Raw genomic sequence first — 14,041 nt, 5'->3', positions numbered from 1 at the left:
TATATAACACTACAACATAAACTCTTCTGCATGACGAGTCACTTTTGGTGCTTGAGGGTTAGTTTTAGGATATACTTTTTGACTTCATTTTTTAAGTTGTTTTCTTAATGGGGCAGCTGCAGATCCAGATGTGACCTCAAGAGGGCAACGTTTCATCGTGTGTGTGTGTGTGTGTGTGTGTGTGTGTGTGTGTGTGTGTGTGTGTGTGTGTGTGTGTGTGTGTGTGTGTGTGTGTGTGTGTGTGTGTGTGTGTGTGTGTGTACAGTAATTACTATTTATTAAAAAGAGATTGTAAATATATGAAGTTAGGTGTAAGTATATAAATTAAAACAGGTACATTTTTTAAATAAATAAATAGAAACAACATAACATGTCAATAAACACATACAGTTAAACATACATAATAAAAAATGATATATAAAGAAAGTAAAACATATATAAAGAAAGAGAAATACTTCAATGAATACATAAATAAATAATGATCAAACATCCATCCAACTGACAGATCCATGAAGCCCAACAGGAAGCACAGCTTACATGGGATAAAGATGACCAGCGTGAATTAAATAACCTTTCCACCGAGCCGCTAAAATATCAAACTCTATCTTTGGCGCCGGGGGCGGCTCTGATTTGATCAAATATTAAAACACGTTCCATATTTTTATGTGAGCGCGGAAAGGTTAAATGATACGGAAAGGTCGCCTTTTTATTTATCATCAAGATAAAGAATATGCAAAATGTGAGTGGTGTGTGTGTGTGTGTGTGTGTGTGTGTGTGTGTGTGTGTGTGTGTGTGTGTGTGTGTGTGTGTGTGTGTGTGTGTGTGTGTGTGTGTGTGTGTGTGTGTGTGAGAGCAGGAAATGTGGGATGTAATAGCTGTGAATCACCTTTCTGTCACTAAGTGTTTGGAGGTACCTGAGTATTCACAGCCCTGCAGCTCAGAGGGAAGTATTCAATACTTTTGCTAAATGTTATTAAAGTTAATAAAAATCCAAACAGTGAGGTCGTACAGATGGTTACACTCATAATTACAGATTAGAGTTTATATGAAGTTGCACATTTAAAAAATAATCCAGGTATCGAAGATATACTCTATCTCAGAGTAATGTCTGAACCCTCTTCCCCCAGTCCCCTCTGTACGGGATATTTGATATTCCGCTCTGCACCCCGAAGGTGAATTATATCCTGCTTTTATCCTCTTTTATTTGCCTTTCAATCGTGGGTCTTCTCTTCAGATAGTTCATACATTTTTTAATGCGGTTTTGTTTTTGCTTTGGGATGTTTGTATTTCACATTTGTTTATTCCTTCTCTTTTAATTTGAAATTCCTGTTGTTTTTTTTGCCACTACAGCACAAAAAATCCCAATTTGGGATCAATCAAGTTTATCTTATCAGATTACGTTAGATGTGTTTCATTGGTGCCAGATCGGGGATTTGTTTGTTACAGCTGCATGTAAACAAGGCATTGCACATGAGTTAAGAAACAAATATATATAAATTCAAAATAAATGATGATGCACTATACAGAATATCCCATAATACAGTCTTAAAGTATAGCATGGCGATGTGAATATCCTCTAAAGGCTCCCACACCAGAGACACCTCTCTCTCCCTCTCTCTGTATCGATGGCTGCAGGTATCGATGCTTGCACGGGAGTGGGGGGTGGGGGGTTGGGGGCGGAGCGGGGGTGCACCTGTGTGCAGATATAAAGTGCACGATGATCCGGGAACAGTTCACCTGAAGTCCTGCAGTCAGACCTGCAGCATCTGCTCACCTGAGAGCCAAGAAGCAGGAGAGACAAACCGGAAGTGGGATTTAAGTCAACACCGGGATTAATTATTACATTGGAACGACTTTCAGAGGACAGGGTCTTCCCTCTGAAGCAACAGGTAGGGTTATCAGTGTGTGTGTGTGTGTGTGTGTGTGTGTGTGTGTGTGTGTGTGTGTGTGTGTGTGTGTGTGTGTGTGTGTGTGTGTGTGTGTGTGTGTGTGTGTGTGTGTGTGTGTGTGTGTGTGTGTGTGTGTCTGCAGGAATACCGTTTCGTGAATTTATTCTGTGTCTCAAACATATCTGGATTTAACTTCAGTTAAATGATGCAGAGATAGTAATCTAAGTTTGGCCTTGTGGTTTTTCCTGCGGGTGTGTGTGTGTGTGTGTTTCGGACTGAAAGGTGAAACCACTTCCCTATTCGTGATGTTTCATTCAGAACTGAAACGCGTTTATCCCCCGGGCTTATTCTACATGTACTCAACTTCAATAACATTTGGAGTGAAGGCTTTTTCTCATGTATTTATGTCCCCCCCTCCCAGCAGTCATGTACCTGCTCTCGGTGCTGATGGTGAGTCTCGCGCTCGTGCTCGTGGCGTGTTCGTGCGGAGGGGCGGCTCGTGTCAGACTGAACTCCATCCGGACTTTGATCCTGCGGGAGGGGCACGCGCTGCCGGTGAACAGGAGCACGTGGGAGCCCAGCCTGGACCTGACGGTGTGTTTGTGTGTGTGTGTGTGTGTGTGTGTGTGTGTGTGTGTGTGTGTGTGTGTGTGTGTGTGTGTTTGTGTGTGTGTGTGTGTGTGTGTGTGTGTGTTTGTGTGTGTGTGTGTGTCAGTTTATGACGCGTTAACAGCTCGTTATAATAACGAGCACCTGTCTCTCTGCAGCTGTATCAGTGCATGAGCGACCTGGAGTGTCGCGAGGGCAGCTACTGCCACTCCCCCACCAAAGGCCCCGCCCACTCCCGCTGCCAGACCTGCCGCAGGAGGAAGAGGCGTTGCCACAGAGATGGCATGTGTTGCCCCGGAAACCGCTGCAGCAACAGTAAGACTGAATGAACTGTGATATCTTTTGTGAATAACTTGTGCTTCTGTAAACTATAGAGGATGGATAACGTGCTCTTAATGACATAAAGTCAGAATGATGAGCTGCAAAGGTTCATTTACGGACCTAACACTAGCCAAAACGTCCCCAACAATAAGGGATGCGCAACCAAGCATGTTTCTCCACATTAAACACACTTTGTAATTTTTAAGGACAGTAGTGAAAATAGTGTTTCACAGGAGAACGTTAAAATCAAACTTTGGTTCCATTTTTATATTTATTCAGTCCAGAGATCATTGGAATTAATATTTATATATTTGAATTTGATAAATGTTTACAAAAAATCCAAACCATTTTTCCCATCTATTCATTATAACTGCTCCCCCCCCCCTGCAGATATCTGTGTTCCTGACGAGGACAGCTTTGTCTCTCAGACGATCCCCGATGGAGAGATGAGTCCTCTGTCCAAAAAGAGAGGCTGGAGGAAGAGAGAGCGCATGGAGTCCAAAGGATCCTCCAGTAAAGGTGAGCTTCATTTCACTGATTGATCAAATTCTGTTTTATTAAGTGTAACTCTCCTGATGTCCACATTTGGACTTCTGGATGGGATTGCTACTGCCTTCACGGATTAGCCATCATCTAATTAAGGTCTTATTATTTCCAGGTCAGGTGGGCGACCCCTGCCTCCGCTCCTCCGACTGCTCCGAGGCGCTGTGCTGCGCCCGTCACTTCTGGACCCGTATCTGTAAGCCCGTGTTGCGGGAGGGACAGGTTTGCACGCGACACCGGCGGAAAGGCAACCACGGGCTGGAGCTGTTCCAGCGCTGCCCCTGTGGGGACAGACTCAGCTGCCGGACGCTGCGAGAGCCCGGCGCCAAATCTCCATCTTCATCCCCACCCTCACCTTCCTCTTCACTGCTGGCGGCGGGGGCCAGGTCAAAGTTCGCAGCATCTTCCTCTCGCCACTCCTCCCCCCACACTTCGCTGTTGTCCTCCTCGGCAGGGAAGTCGGCGTCACCAGACGTGGCAAAGACACGGCTTCACGTGTGCCAGAAACACTGAGACACCATAGGTTCAATATGGAGGACGGACTTCCCTCTCTCTGCCAGAGAGATAAGAGACTGAGGGCAGAGGAGGGAGAAGTACTCAGGGCTTTTTGAGTAAAAGTAGAAGTACTAAGGTATTGTACTTGAGTGAAAGTAGAAGTACTCAGATCTTGTACTTGAGTAAAGTAGAAGTACTCAGGTCTTGTACTTGAGTAAAAGTAGAAGTACCAGAGTGTAGGAATACCAAAACGTCCTGCGTTGTGTTACTCACGTAAAAGTAAGAAAGCATTTGCAAAGTACTCATGCAGAAAAAAGTACCTGATTTACCTCTCAAAGGGTAGACGTACAAAGTAGAAGTACTCAAGTAAAGTACTTTAAATTTGACTTAAGTACTTGAGTCAACGTACTCCGTTACTTTACCCCGCTGCTGAGGGAGGGGGGTGACTAAGCAATCAAAACGATGCTAATGAGCTTCCTGTCAGGCGGGAGTGAAACTCTTTGTGGTTCAGATCTGGTTTCCTCCTCCTCCGCTGTCTAGACGAGCAGAAACCGCTTTGAAATCCAGTTTGTCTTCCCTTACACCGACAGGAATAACACTGATATTTAAAGTGGAGTCTGTTGTTATGTAGGCTGTAAAGACCAACAGATATAAATCACACGCTTTTATTTTGAAAATACCCTCTACAGGAATGTTCTACATTTGAGATGAAGGCCAGGTGGAGCGTTACATGAATGTGTCATTGGTACGTCGTAGAATGGCTTCATTAGACCAAATACTGAAGAAAGTCCTACATTGCACTGGTGACTTATTTATTAAGATATTTAATTACTTATATCCAATGGTGTTGCACAAATGGAGAAAACACTAGACAACTCACCAAACACCAAGAAGTACAATCACCTGTTTCATTTGCCCGTCCTGCTAAACTGCAATTAAGCTATACTTCACAAAGGAACAATTAACCTTGAATGACCGGTGAATGTTTGCTATAACAAAAGACATAACTCTGTAGAAATGTCTTTTCAGCTTTGGTTTGATTCTGATAAACAAGGGATCTTTAGCTATTAGCCTTAAAGCTACTGAGATTAGTTGAACTCTGATGTGTTTCAACCTGTTGAGGACTCATCTGAAGAAAATCAAGGACTTTGTTGATGTTAAATGTTCCACTGAAACCCCTAGAACAACAAATGTACCACAAATCTGTCAGAATAACAGCAATATGGAAACTGGGGTCAATAGAAACTCGTTCACATCCCAAACCTGTGAAATGTGGCCTCGTTAAAACCCAAACGTTTCCCGCCAAAGCATTAAAGGCCCTGGGTTTCTGCAGAAGTTGGGATTGATTGCAGTGTTTCGAGAGGCGTGTTTTTCTGAGTTGTGCCACTGTGTTCTGGATGAATGTTGCTGTAACTATTTGTATGTTTATCGCTCTCTGAAGGAATCTGTGTTTCTATGATTAAAAGGATTGGTCACCTCAAACGTGTTTGTGTGCTTAGTTTTTTGGGACAATCTTGGATCTAGTTTAAGCCTGTAAGATATGTAAAGTTGTAAAGTAGATTTACCAAATGAGTTTAGTAAACATCTACGCTATCTTTCTCTCAACATGGCTAAATCACGTTGATTGAACTCTTTTTAGGACAATAAGGGATAACAGAACAGTCCAGGTTACCACCTTATGTTCTCCCAGGTGGACTCTAGCACTAAAACACCCTTTAAATCGAGAAATAATTCTGCTCTTAGAAAGAAAATACCATTAACATGTAAGTGAGTGACTTTAGAGCCAAGTCAGAGATCTGTTTTCAAACTGTGTCAGTGCTAAGCTAGCTATTATCCCCAGTCTCAAGTGTTTGAAGCCAAGCTAGGCTAACGTTGTCCTTTATTCAGCTTCCATTTTCCAAAATATTGTTTACTTTTCACATCTGAAGCTGGAAAACCCTCCTCTGGTTGGACCACATGTACCGGGTCTTTCTCCAGCACTGTTTGTAGTGATACGGTTAGCCAAGAGGAAAAGGCCTGCAGAGAAACAGGCAATGATTTAATTTGTGCAGATAACAGTTATACGGCCGCAGAGGTAAAGCTCATACTCAGATATACAAACTCTGATGTTAATATGCCTCAGCAGGATGACGTCTTCGTTCTGAAATGAAAAACAAAGAGGAAAAAATGCAAACTATATTACCAACGTTTAGAATTTAAAAAGCACCTTAAAAATATAGATTCATAAATAATGTCTTCTTAGTTTGAACTGAAAAGAAAGCAGATGTTTTATACACACACACACACACACACACACACACACACACACACACACACACACACACACACACACACACACACACACACACACACACACACACACACACACACACACACACACACACACACACACACACACACACACACACACTCTTCCATCCGGGTTTCCTAGCTTCCTTGTTGAACAGTTACCATCGTGATCGGTGTTTCCTTGTTTCCTAGCTTCCTTGATGTCGCCGTCCATGTTTCCCTGTTCTTCTGATGATGATAGGAGAGTAAACGCTGAGGGCGAGCAGCGTCATGCACTGAGCAGGCGATGCTTTCAGCTGCTTGTGAAACCACAGGATACAGTTTCCTATGCGTGTCCCTTTAAATCTAAATGACAGGGATGTTATCAGTCTTTACAACACCAATAAAGGTACAGCAAGAGGGAGAGATGGGTAGGACTGGTTACTGTATAACCACTAACCACACACACACACACACACACACACACACACACACACACACACACACACACACACACACACACTTTAAAATATAGATCAGTCCAGGAAATGTGGCGGTTTCCTCTCCTAAGGTAAGACTCGCTTTTGTTCCTTCTGGTAATCTTCCAGTTCAGGTGTCGTGTACCTAAACATAACATTGATTCTTAGAAAATGAAAAAACTGTTTAACAAAAACCCCTGAAGTCGGTTGACCTCAGTGACTCTGTTGTTGTGAATTAGGAACACTTTATTTTTAACACTTCATCGTTTCCATCCGGCGACACTTAGTTCTTTTACTTAGAAAATTCAACTCTCCAATCCTCAGATGGCTCTGGTCACGGAACACAATCGTCACGGCAACAACCCCTTCGGAATCCTCGGCAGATGGGGTCGGCACGACGACGGCGAGCGGAACGTGCTGGCCCTGAACGTTCTGTTGCTAGGTGGAAGGCAGAGTGGGAGGAGCTCTGTGGGCAACGCTCTGATTGGTCAGTAGCATGTTATTTTAATTAACTTGGCTAAAACGTGTGAAACCTATCCTGTAAAACGACACTTTTATAAAATGTGCTGCAGGCGGGGAAGAATTCAAAACCGGAAACTGCATCGCCGGCGTTTGCATGACGACGGAGCACCAGCTGCTACGCCGAAATTTCCCGCGGTATTTCAGGAGAAAGGGGGCGGAGTCCGACCTCACCTTGAGAGTGTTGGACACGCCCCCTCCGTTTCCCCGCCCAAAGGCCGTGCACGAGCTCTGCCCCGAGGGCGTGCACGTACTTGTGCTCGTCGTGAGAGCTGACATGCATGACAACACACACCTTGAGGAGCATGTGGAGGTACACACGTACACACACACACACACACACACACACACACACACACACACACACACACACACACACACACACACACACACTGTACAGACACTATGGGGTGTTTTGAGTGACTTTGTGTTCTTTGTGGGTCAGAATCTCTTCGGGCCAGAATGGCGTCGTCATGCTTTACTCGTTATCACACACGCCGATCACCTGAAGGACGCGGCGCTTCAGCCGTCAGACTATCTAGCGCAGACCAGTGACTGGCTGAAAGCTCTGGCTGAAAAGGTGGGAGGCGGAGTCTCATTCGTGGAGAACAGCTGTGATTGGCCGTCAGTCAGAGGAAGACCGTTAAGAGACCGACTGCTAAGCCTCTCAGCGAGGAACCATCACGCAGCTCTGACCGTCCGGACCGAGGTCTCACTCTAAAGAAAACCCACAAGCTTTTTGCTTTAAAAATGATCTTGCTTTTTTCTACTTGTCAGGTTATGTGACTGCGCTACCTTTGTCCTTTTCCTCTGGCTGTATGGTAAATCAAACACCCAAGGAAACAGATGCTTCTGGTTCAAAATGTTTTAATGAAGACTACTTTGTTAGCTAACGGCACGATGTACTTACTGGCTAAGTGCTCATCAGCAGCACATTTGAATTCTTTCTTTCTTGGCTTTTCAAAATAAAAGAACTGTGGTTCACATCAGCCTTTTGCACACGTCTTGTTCTCTATGTTGTTACCTCTTGTTTCGTCTATTTGATGTTGCAGTTGGTGAGGGAGGGGGCCCGGCACAGACCCTTCCCTTTCACCTCGAACCCACAGCCCTTATAGTTAGCGACTCCCTTTGAGTCCACCTGCAGGTCGGGCTGAAGAATCTCCCAGATCCTCTGCTTGGCCTGGAGCTCTTTGTCCGGCTCACCTGGACACAGATAGAGTGGGGGGGTCATGACCACCAAGCAAACCAAAAGACCCTCACACCAAAATACAAATGAAAGCAAATGAATGCTCTGTGTTCGGTCGCTTTAAAATGTTCATGGTTGTTACCTGGGTAGTTGAGGAAGGTGACTCTGTCCCCGGGCTCGGAGCCTGGGGGCGGGGCCAGTCGCTCTGTGCAGTCGCCTTCCGAAGCGGAGCAAACGAGGAGGCGGGCCTTAGAGGCCACGCCCCTCAGTTTACAGGCCTTCACGTTGCATAACAACACAGCGAGAACGCCCTGCAGCTGCAAAGGGGAAATCGTTTTATAAAATGCATTATTTTAAATTCGTAACATCCTAGGAATAAACTCCGAACACTTGAGACGAAAGTCATAACATTTTAGGGAAAACTATATAGTATTTGTTAAAAAAAATCACCATTTCAGAATCTGGTCTTTCTATTTCTCAAGTAAAGAGAGTGAGTAATGATTTCAGAATACAGCCGTAATGATTACAGTAATGATTACAGAATAAAGCCGTAACTTTCTGAATAAAGCTCCTTTATAAGTCGTTTTTTTACCTCCTCAAGGTTTGTGGTAGCTCCTAGCTTGCTGACGACGGTCCGGGGAGCGTTCTCTCCGACGTCCACTTCCTGTACGGACATCGTCTCGGCCAGCGGGTGGCGGCGGACACTGAGGATCCGTCCGACTCGTAGATCCAGTCGCGACGCGTCGACTCGAGGCTCCGCCCCCAAAGAGAGGGAGTCAGAAGAAGGACGAGCTAAGAAAGACAAGTAGATCAGAGTCAGAACCAGAATCCTTCCTTCCTTTTCTCATTTCCTTTCCTCCTCATCTCACCTTTCCTGTCTCCTCTCTTCCTCCTGTTCTGTCTGTCTCTCCGGTCCTGGGAGGAGGGAGGATGAGAAATGTTGGGAACAGCAGCTGTTGCTCCAGCAGGGGACCGGGACTGATTGACAGGTGTGTTGGGGGTGGGGCTTGCAGTCGTAGGAGGCGGGGCCGGGGAGAAAAGAGCTTTAGCTGCGAAACAAAGAAAAATATATGAAATTAAAAAGGCTGTTTCTTTTCTCATGGACTCGTCTCCAAGTTGAAATGCCTTTCCAAAGGTTGTATTAGATTTAAACTGTTTAAATCTGACCACATTCATCCAGCTCAGAGTGTTTGTCTTTCTAATTCCAGATGAATCTAACCGGAGTGTGGTTTCAGTCTGAGTCGTTTCCTGTCAGCTTCCGGTCTCTTGCTGTCACTTTCGCTTAGTCACTTCCTGTCTTAATTGCACGTGTGTGTGTGTGTGTGTGTGTGTGTGTGTGTGTGTGTGTGTGTGTGTGTGTGTGTGTGTGTCAGTGGCAGCTGGTGAAAAATATTGTAGGTGGGTCTGGGGAGCATTTTGAATAAGTAGATGTGATTTCCTGCATTCTGGTGCATTTTAGGGTGACCAGCTGGAGATCCCAAATCATTAACAATGATAAATGATCCAACACACATAGTCTCACTCACTCACACTCACTCACTCACTCACTCACTCACTCACTCACTCACTCACTCACTCACTCACTCACTCACTCACTCACTCACTCACTCACACACTCACTGACTCACTCACGCACTCACACTCTCATACACTCACTCACTCACACACTCACTCACTCACTCACTCACTCACTCACTCACTCACTCACTCACTCACTCACTCACACACTCACTGACTCACTCACGCACTCACACTCTCATACACTCACTCACACACTCACTCACTCACTCACTCACTCACTCACTCACTCACTCACACACTCACTCACTCACTCACTCACTCACTCACTCACTCACTCACTCACTCACTCACTCACTCACTCACTCACTCACTCACTCACTCACACACTCACACACTCACTCACACACTCACTATTGACAGAAAATGTGGGGGAGTTTCAAAACATGTGGTGCTTTCAAAATGCTTTGGTTTCAGTGGAGAATGATGAGCTGGTTTTCAATCAATTCCTGAATTGAAGTTGTTTTGAATTGTTTTTTGTTCTGATGTGGTGTGTTTAATTTATTTGTGAATAAAAGTGGTTTGAAAAATCTAAAATCTCTTTCTCTCTAAAGCACTAGCTCGTTGTATTCCCTGTTATAATTGATCGTTATGCGTTTGCACTTTCTATCTGGACACTGAGCGTAATAAACATGGAACTTGATCCTTATCATGACCTGTGAAACGTGTTAGCCTAACTACCTGTGCGCCACCTGTGTGGCTGCCCGTTTAAAACTGAGCAGCGCTCCTCTGCATCAGCAGCTCACAATGTCTCCTTTCTAATTTATTGGCCTACATAAAATACCTGCCTGTTGGGTTATATTCACTTCTGGCTTGTCCGGTCCGAGTTCTTTTGCAATTAGTTTGTCCTCTAATGTTCTTCTGAAGGGATACAGGTGTAGAGGTTTACCTGGGGCTAGCTGAACTGCATTAGTGCTACTCCACATCGCCATGCTGCTCCTCTCTGAGGTAAATGTCCGTACCGTGCAGTGGTGCTCTAAGCTTGGTACCACGGGCAATATTTTCAGAGCCCCCAAACCCTAAAATTTGACGACGCTGATTGGCGAAATATGTACTTTTTTGCGTGGCAACCGGGGAACCATTGGCTACCAAAATGATAAATGTTGAATGTGAAAGTGAATGCAGATATCATTCTGGAGAGTTCTCAACTACTTCATTTAGCATGTCATTCACACAGATCATTTTTCAGAATGAGAAAGACTGTGTGTGTGTGTGTGTGTGTGTGTGTGTGTGTGTGTGTGTGTGTGTGTGTGTGTGTGTGTGTGTGTGTGTGTGTGTGTGTGTGTGTGTGTGTGTGCATGTGTACCGGTGCGTCTCTTCTGTTTGTCCTGCAGCTGAGTTCTGAGCTGCTCGATGTCTTTCTTCAGTTTCCCGTTCTCAACCAGCAGCTTCTTCTGATCTCTGACTGACGCCTGGAGCTCTGAAAGACACACACAAAGACACAAAGACACAAAGACACACACACACACACACACACACACACACACACACACACACACACACACACACACACATAATAGACTATCTCTCAGCCAAAATAGTTTGAACAACTTTTGAGTTGAAACACATATTTTCTCTCACGTGCTTTCTCCTTCGACAACATGGCGTGAGTTCTAAAGTACTCCACAAACTGCGGGCCGTCCTCTGGATCGAGCTTCATGAGAGTAGCTGCAAAGCTAAGAGACAAACAATCAAAATATTAATACTTTCAAATCCCAGGTTGTTTGCATTGATGGGAATGAAATACTTCATGAAGGACTGCAGATTTGATCAGGTAAGAAAAGCTGTCACAATCCCTTCGATGCAGAGAGAGAGAGCGAGAGAGAGAGCGAGAGAGAGAGAGAGAGAGCGAGAGAGAGAGCGAGAGAGTGAGAGAGAGAGAGAGAGAGAGAGAGAGCGAGAGAGAGAGAGAGAGAGAGAGAGAGAGAGAGAGAGAGTGAGAGAGAGAGTGAGAGAGAGAGAGAGAGAGAGAGAGAGAGAGAGAGGGTGAAATGTCAGAAATAATTGATAAGAGGAAGTTTGTTTGGGATTTAATTTCTGTATCAAACCCGAAATGGTTAGGATTTACATAGATTATTATTATTAAAATCCCCTGAAAGACTGTTAGGAAATGCTCAAAATTGAAATGATTTTTAACGTTTTGCAGACCTTATTTATTTAATTATCAAAAGAGAAAATCTGCTGTATCTTTGAGATATTTTCTTTAGCATCATGATTATTTATTATTATTGTGAATATTATAGCATTCTGAATTAATATATATTTCTTACGGTGAGGATTTTATATTATTCATATTTTTTATATATTAATATTATTATTATATTTCTCATTATTATAAAAAGCCTAAAGTGTAACACCGAACTACGCTTTGAAAAACATGTACGCAAATGAATATTAACATCGCACCCTTCACCCTAACAAAAACCAGACATCTTGTCCCTGTGGGGACCCCGGCGTATGTCCCCACACTGTATGTGTAATGTGAATAACACACATAGGAGTAGCAGCTGCTAAAGCAATGATGTTCAGAAACAGCTGCAGTCCGGCCCCCTGCTATAAATAACACGGCTGCTACATGACCAACCACAACAGGGAGTGTGAGTAGTATTACCACAAAGAAGAAACACTCTGTTTCAAATAAAAGTCCTGGGTTTTAAATTGTGCTTTTAGCAGAAAATGTCCCCAAAAAAATCCGCTTAGTTTGAACGGTTGCATTTTATGATGTATTTATTTAGTTTAACAGTACTCCATGTTCAGGTCTGTGTGAGCAGCATCGGATTGTATGAATACATGTTTTAAGAATGCTTAGGAACAAAAGTACAAAATATCCTTCAAGGCAACGCACACACTAAACCATGGTAAATAGAGGAGATAATATTTAGTAAAATGAATGAATAAATCATAAATACAAATAAATGAGAAACAAAATGACATGCTCTTGAAAAACACGTTACCTTTTTCTATTATTACTAAAACAACTACTTTTAACCATTTCAAAAATCCTGGAATGTAATAAAAGTCATTTCTACATAAAGGACACGCGTCTGCAGCTGTTGTAATTCAAACTCATTACAGAATATTTTAATAATCCCATTTGATGTAAATAAAAAGTGTGTCTTTAAGCAACACACTGGAAGCTGCCTTTACCTCTGAGCTAACCTTTGAATAACCTCTGCAAGAAGTTCCCGTTATTGTATTCCCTTCATTTATATTCATGACTATAGTACACTATTCAAAGTACAATAAAGAATATGTTTTAGTACCTGGGATCGAAGATGTTGTCCATGTTGTCCATGCTGTCGGAGTGGAAGCAGAGAGTTTTTCTGAAGCGAAACACAAACGCTGTCAGCTGTCTGTTTCCATCTGCAGCTGCTGGAGGTCAAAGGTCATACTACCCTTTAAATGAGCGCAACAAGGCGAGTTTATTTAAACAATGCACAGGGGGAAACATATCTAGATCCTTGCAGTATACTACTTACATCTGAGAGGCTTTTAAAAGTCAACACTGAATTTGTTTTGCATGCAACGAAGTGTTTTTCTTATTTTTCTGTTGATTTTCTTTAATGATTTTCTTTTTCTCAAATTAATTTAAATGTATTTTATTCTGTATCAGTGTTTTATTAGGGGTATTTTAATTGTTGCATGTGTATGTTCCTACTCTGCTGTATCTCATCAAGAAATATTTTACTTTGTTTATTTTACACATAACCTTTTAAATTTTTGTAATTCTCTATTTTGGTTATTCTCCATTATTATTATTATTATTATTATTATTATTATTATTATTATTATTATTATTATTTTTATCATTATTATTATTATTTTTATTATTATTATTATTATTATTATTATTATTATTATTTTTATTATTATTATTATTATTTTTATTATTATTATTATTATTATTTTTATTATTTTTATCATTATTACTATTATTATTTTTATTATTATTATTATTATTTTTATTATTATTATTTTTATTTTATTATTATTATTATTATTATTATTATTATTATTGTCGTTGTTGTTGTTGTTGTTATTTGTATTTACTTTAAAGAGTTACAGACTGAGTTCAGCAGTGTGTTCGAGGTGTTTTCAGCACGCTCAGCCCCCTCTGGTGGAGGAACCTGAACTGCAGCAAAGCGAACTCCCTC

General features: G+C 42.6%; 3 protein-coding genes across 7 annotated transcripts; 2 read left to right on the top strand and 1 right to left on the bottom strand.

The window, feature by feature from the left end:
* Positions 1–1,709: 1,709 nt before the first annotated feature.
* Positions 1,710–5,339, top strand: LOC134876207 (dickkopf-related protein 2-like). Of its 3 annotated transcripts, none has more exons than XM_063901143.1 (5): positions 1,710–1,889; positions 2,314–2,483; positions 2,657–2,813; positions 3,210–3,338; positions 3,478–5,339. In XM_063901143.1, exons 2-5 carry the CDS (start codon positions 2,316–2,318, stop codon positions 3,873–3,875), a joined length of 852 nt encoding a protein of 283 aa, XP_063757213.1. In that variant the 5' UTR covers positions 1,710–1,889; positions 2,314–2,315; the 3' UTR covers positions 3,876–5,339. The 3 variants fall into 3 exon arrangements, with proteins under 3 accessions (XP_063757213.1, XP_063757212.1, XP_063757211.1); XM_063901142.1 differs by having other exon boundaries at positions 2,311–2,483; XM_063901141.1 differs by having other exon boundaries at positions 1,710–2,483.
* On the bottom strand, positions 4,280–13,266 carry aimp1b (aminoacyl tRNA synthetase complex interacting multifunctional protein 1b). 3 transcript variants are annotated; one of them, XR_010167368.1, is made up of 9 exons: positions 13,151–13,266; positions 11,469–11,563; positions 11,194–11,307; positions 9,179–9,358; positions 8,902–9,101; positions 8,452–8,626; positions 8,148–8,326; positions 6,309–6,491; positions 4,280–5,997 (listed from the first exon to the last, which is right to left on the bottom strand). XR_010167368.1 is itself a non-coding variant. In XM_063901131.1 (8 exons), the coding sequence occupies exons 1-7, from the start codon at positions 13,180–13,182 to the stop codon at positions 8,160–8,162; spliced, it is 963 nt and encodes a 320-aa protein (XP_063757201.1). In that variant the 5' UTR covers positions 13,183–13,266; the 3' UTR covers positions 4,280–5,997; positions 8,148–8,159. The 3 variants fall into 3 exon arrangements, 2 of the variants coding, with proteins under 2 accessions (XP_063757201.1, XP_063757200.1); XM_063901131.1 differs by lacking the exon at positions 6,309–6,491; XM_063901130.1 differs by lacking the exons at positions 4,280–5,997; positions 6,309–6,491 and having other exon boundaries at positions 7,974–8,326.
* LOC134876216 (GTPase IMAP family member GIMD1-like) lies at positions 6,626–8,119 on the top strand. The gene is made up of 4 exons (XM_063901158.1): positions 6,626–6,696; positions 6,929–7,091; positions 7,177–7,436; positions 7,569–8,119. The coding sequence occupies exons 2-4, from the start codon at positions 6,929–6,931 to the stop codon at positions 7,842–7,844; spliced, it is 699 nt and encodes a 232-aa protein (XP_063757228.1). The 5' UTR covers positions 6,626–6,696; the 3' UTR covers positions 7,845–8,119.
* Positions 13,267–14,041: the final 775 nt, after the last annotated feature.

This window comes from Eleginops maclovinus, chromosome 14 (assembly GCF_036324505.1).
Source record: "Eleginops maclovinus isolate JMC-PN-2008 ecotype Puerto Natales chromosome 14, JC_Emac_rtc_rv5, whole genome shotgun sequence".
Classification (NCBI taxonomy): Eukaryota; Metazoa; Chordata; class Actinopteri; order Perciformes; family Eleginopidae; genus Eleginops; species Eleginops maclovinus.
This window is presented reverse-complemented; position numbering and strand designations above follow the sequence as displayed.

What these genes read in the sequence shown, in the direction of transcription:
- LOC134876207 (XM_063901141.1), top strand. Translation starts at nt 2,286, where the DNA reads ATGTATTTATGTCCCCCCCTCCCAGCAGTCATGTACCTGCTCTCGGTG. An exon ending in CGGAAACCGCTGCAGCAACA is followed by an intron (nt 2,814 to 3,209) that starts GTAAGACTGAAT and finishes CCCCCCCTGCAG; the next exon opens with ATATCTGTGTTCCTGACGAG. An exon ending in CAAAGGATCCTCCAGTAAAG is followed by an intron (nt 3,339 to 3,477) that starts GTGAGCTTCATT and finishes TATTATTTCCAG; the next exon opens with GTCAGGTGGGCGACCCCTGC.
- aimp1b (XM_063901131.1), bottom strand. Translation starts at nt 13,182, where the DNA reads ATGGACAACATGGACAACATCTTCGATCCCAG. An exon ending in GACAACATCTTCGATCCCAG is followed by an intron (nt 11,564 to 13,150) that starts GTACTAAAACAT and finishes TTTGTCTCTTAG; the next exon opens with CTTTGCAGCTACTCTCATGA. An exon ending in GTTGTCGAAGGAGAAAGCAC is followed by an intron (nt 11,308 to 11,468) that starts GTGAGAGAAAAT and finishes TGTGTCTTTCAG; the next exon opens with AGCTCCAGGCGTCAGTCAGA.
- LOC134876216 (XM_063901158.1), top strand. Translation starts at nt 6,929, where the DNA reads ATGGCTCTGGTCACGGAACACAATCGTCACGGCAACAACCCCTTCGGA. An exon ending in TGTGGGCAACGCTCTGATTG is followed by an intron (nt 7,092 to 7,176) that starts GTCAGTAGCATG and finishes AATGTGCTGCAG; the next exon opens with GCGGGGAAGAATTCAAAACC. An exon ending in ACCTTGAGGAGCATGTGGAG is followed by an intron (nt 7,437 to 7,568) that starts GTACACACGTAC and finishes TTTGTGGGTCAG; the next exon opens with AATCTCTTCGGGCCAGAATG.